The 3,860-nt window shown below is 37.4% G+C and overlaps 1 protein-coding gene across 1 annotated transcript; it reads right to left on the reverse strand.

Moving 5' to 3' along the window:
• Nucleotides 1-537: 537 nt before the first annotated feature.
• Nucleotides 538-3,583, reverse strand: LOC145061452 (uncharacterized). Its single transcript, XM_079008929.1, has 4 exons — nucleotides 3,011-3,583; nucleotides 2,780-2,929; nucleotides 1,524-2,071; nucleotides 538-1,319 (listed from the first exon to the last, which is right to left on the reverse strand). Exons 1-4 carry the CDS (start codon nucleotides 3,537-3,539, stop codon nucleotides 633-635), a joined length of 1,914 nt encoding a protein of 637 aa, XP_078865055.1. The 5' UTR covers nucleotides 3,540-3,583; the 3' UTR covers nucleotides 538-632.
• Nucleotides 3,584-3,860: the final 277 nt, after the last annotated feature.

Raw genomic sequence — 3,860 nt, forward strand, 5'->3', positions numbered from 1 at the left:
AAACTCAATGCTTATTAATGTTTTAAAAATCAGTTCGAACCAGCCACACCGAAAACCAAAGACGGGAGCGGTTCAAAAACTGGTCGATCGATTAGGTTAACTGGGGTTGAATCGGTGTTATAGAACCGGTAAAAACCGTTTGTACTAATTTATTGGACTTGGATATTTAGATTTCGCTTAACCCATTAAAAAACAATCCATTTCTAAACAAAAAAGTTGAACAACTCAATCGATTAGGTTAACACGAGTGTACATAGGTTTAAGGCTTGACGCACACCATTGTCAAATGTAAGAAAATACTTGTTTTTATAATGTATATGTGTAGGAAACTATAAAATATATAAAAATTATGGCATCCGGGTTAAACCGGCGGTCGGAAACCGGCGGTAGACTGGTTCAACTAAAAACTGGTTTTTAAAACATTGATGCTTAGGGGCTGTCTCGACGACTTGTCGTCGACATAGGGTTAAAAGAAGTCGTCGCCATAGGGGTTGATTGTTGTAGTGACTTGTTTCTAAACATCTATCAAGACAAAAATCCAGAAACAAATTATCTGAATAAAACAAAAATGCACACGGTACAAGTTTAATGTCATATATTCAAGAGTTACTTAAAGAAGAACATCCAAAAGATCAAACAAAAGAACTCGTGGTTGCTTTGGTGAAAATAGTAGTTGGAGCTTGAGAAAGATGGGGCAATTCAACATCACGAGCAGGCAATATTGAATATATAACCTTCTTTAGACTTTCCTCAAATACTTTAATGAGCAACTTGTAGAGACGCACATATGAGAGCACAAATACAATGACTGGGAAAAACGTAACTGTGTACAAGATAATGTTTGCCCAATCTTGCCACTTACCACTGCCTAGGAGAATCGTGGCTGCGAAAGATATCATCATCATTGACACAGAGAGTATCAACAGTGTGAGGCCTAAGAGTAGTTTATTATGAAGAGAGTTCTGGAACTCCTTTAACCGGAAGGAAGATGTAAGGATGGAAAGAAATACGATAATTGATGTCAAAGAAAATGTGAGGGAAAGTCCATTAGCTAGAGAAAAGACTATAAAAAAATAGTTGTGCTCCAGAATTGGACGTCCTGTATATGGATTTGAACCTCCAGGTGGAGTGAAAGATGAAGCAAAGGCAACAGTGGCAATGAGCACAGCAAACCCGGAGCAGTTCCCAGCAGTGCTCTTCATCCATTCTTTGGCATCGATGTGAAGTTGTGCATTGTTCTTGATGAATAGTTGTTCAGCTGTCACACCATCGTCGTTTACCTGAGAAATTGCTTCGGTGGTACATATATTTTTTACACTCTGTATAGAAGAAGAAAAGACTTCAGAAGGGTTAGTATGGTAGTGCATTTGACATGGATTCGACTGGAGTACTGGTATCTAAACTGATATCAATGGGATAAAAAGTGAACAAGATAACTCTCAATCTCTTGTCAGTACAAAAGATGAGAATGATAAAAAGTAGTAATAGAAAATTTGTCCAATCCAGTATAATCTGTCATTTACCTCGAATAGAAGCAAATCATCTCGTAGTATGAGAGCAGGGCTTCGGAAATCCACCTCAGCTTTTTGATCTTCAATTTTTTGGCCTACCATGTGCAGTATTGAGTTGCCTAGATTGTCAATCTCTCCTCTTAGCCTCATCAAAGGATACTTCATATTGATCACAACTTTATAGATTTCCATTCTTCGATATTGAATTGCCACATGCAAAATGTCACGCCCGTTCTCATCAATATGCTCGACCGCCTGAGGGTACACTTGCAGTATTTCCCTTACAATCTCTGTACAACCTGATTTTGTAGCTAAAAACAATGGGGAGTCACGAGTAGGATCATTAACAATAATAAGATTACGTGTTCCTGAAGACATTATCCCTTGGATGAGTTTAATTCTGTTCTGATTTGACATGGGTGCTGTTGCTTCCCATGAGGCATCACTTTCAATGAAAAGGGTGGCAAGTGTCTTTGCTGATTTACTCTTGAGAATTTGTTTCTGAAGTTCTTTCAGGAAAGGCACTCTACTGGTTTGTTCTTTATGATTCAAATCAATAACTGAGAAACAAAAGTCCAGAAGTTTAGTGTTGTTATGTTAGCAGACTTGCAAGTTGCAAGTATGTTGACAATTAAGTTGTTTTTTTTTATGGGAAAATGACTTACAAGCCACGATGTTTCCAACCCGTTCAAAAAACTCCATCATGTTTTATCTGTCCAAGAAAACCAACGAACTTAACATTTTGTCTAAAAAAAACCCAACGCAGTTTCCAAACCGTTCAAAAAACCTCAATCATGTTTTATATGTTAAAAAGGTTAAGTTCGTTGGGTTTTTTTGAACAGAAAAAACATGATTGGGGTTTTTTGAACGGTTGGAAACTTCGTTGGTCTTACAAGTCATTTTCTCGATATGGTAATAAGCCACGTCATCTGTTTATCTTCTTTGATTTCCATAGAATTGAACAAAAACGTAACTTAGTTGGGCTTTTTTTAGACAAATGTTAAGTTCGTTAGGTTTTCATGAACAGACAAATCATAATTGAGATTTTTTAAACGGTTTGGAAACTTCATTGGACTGATAAATCATTTTTTTTTTTTTTTTAACAACTCACAAATTTTCATTCAAAAAAAAGCCCCTACTCTAAGGAGGGGCTACCCTTTTAAATGAGACAAAAAACTGTAATTTTGGTCTCATCAATGTATGCCCAACACAATATACATGGCCTTTGTTTTGTCTTGTCTTGTAATAAAGGGGCCTTAGTATCATACACTTGCGTATGAACCGCTTGAAGAAATTATCTTCAAATCCATGATTGAATGCTGACGGCTTGCAGGCAAGAAGTTGAAGACCTGTCATCCCATTTCCATCTTTTTCACCGATCAACATTGGATATGTTTTGGCAATATCATGAGCTAAATCTGTGTCCATTCATATATTAGATATTTGGATTGAAGGAATTTTTTCAATAAAGTTACGTGTCACTACAAATAGACACTTACTGAAGTTCTCACTATGAATTGCAACGTGAAGTATAGTTGCTTTATCATCTCTTACAAGAAAGGCCCTTACGTCTGCATCTTCAGGAAATCTCTTACGCACTTCAGCTTCAAGAAAATGGAAACTCTTGCTCTTTCCAAAACGGGATGCACGGAAAAAAGGCGTCTCTCCCATCATGTCGGTCATGGTGAGCAATGAAGGAGCTCGGCGCAACATCTCAGCAGCAGCCTCGACTGTCTTATTGTTGGTGGCTGTTGCATGAAGAATGGTGTTTCCGACATCATTTTTTAATGTGAGTTTGTCAGGTTGGTCTTCAGGTAGCAGACTGAGTAGCTGAAGAATGAGCTTATTACGCTTGTAGTAACTCGCAATGTGGAGAACAGTGTCATCGTGTATGGTTAGCTTGTGCAAGGGACCATCTGGCAAATCTCGACATATATCACATACATTTGCATCATCTCCTTCTGACAGAGCTTTATACAGGTCAGCATTAATCCTTCTGTAATTTGTCGATGTCATGTTGTCAGCCATTACAGCGGATAGCTAGGGAAAATCCACACACCTACGTAGGATGACTAGGCTATGGGCTACTTTAAATTTCACAAACTTGGATTGCCATTTAAACTTTGTGAAGTCACTTTAATTAATGGTTTCACACATAAGTTTTGTTAGCTTTTCTGCTTTTAGGGAACATTGTTTTACTTTTAAGTACAAAAAGGAAAAGAAGTGCATAAAGCAACAGATTCTTTGAAACTTAAATATTACTGCAATAGAAAGGGAACACATAATCTAACGGGATAAGTATTTGTTAGGCTTTGTTAGGCTACGGGTACCCATAACATCATAACACTG

Source organism: Lactuca serriola, chromosome 7 (genome assembly GCF_051521515.1).
Source record: "Lactuca serriola cultivar US96UC23 chromosome 7, Lser_US96UC23_V15, whole genome shotgun sequence".
Taxonomy (NCBI): Eukaryota; Viridiplantae; Streptophyta; class Magnoliopsida; order Asterales; family Asteraceae; genus Lactuca; species Lactuca serriola.

Bases quoted from the DNA above. Each gene is read 5' to 3' on its own strand.
- LOC145061452 (XM_079008929.1), bottom strand. From the start codon at position 3,539: ATGGCTGACAACATGACATCGACAAATTACAGAAGGATTAATGCTGAC. The intron at 2,930-3,010 runs GTAAGTGTCTAT...GAATGGACACAG, and splicing joins AATTCATAGTGAGAACTTCA to ATTTAGCTCATGATATTGCC. The intron at 2,072-2,779 runs GTATGATACTAA...TTTGTTTCTCAG, and splicing joins CAAGCGGTTCATACGCAAGT to TTATTGATTTGAATCATAAA.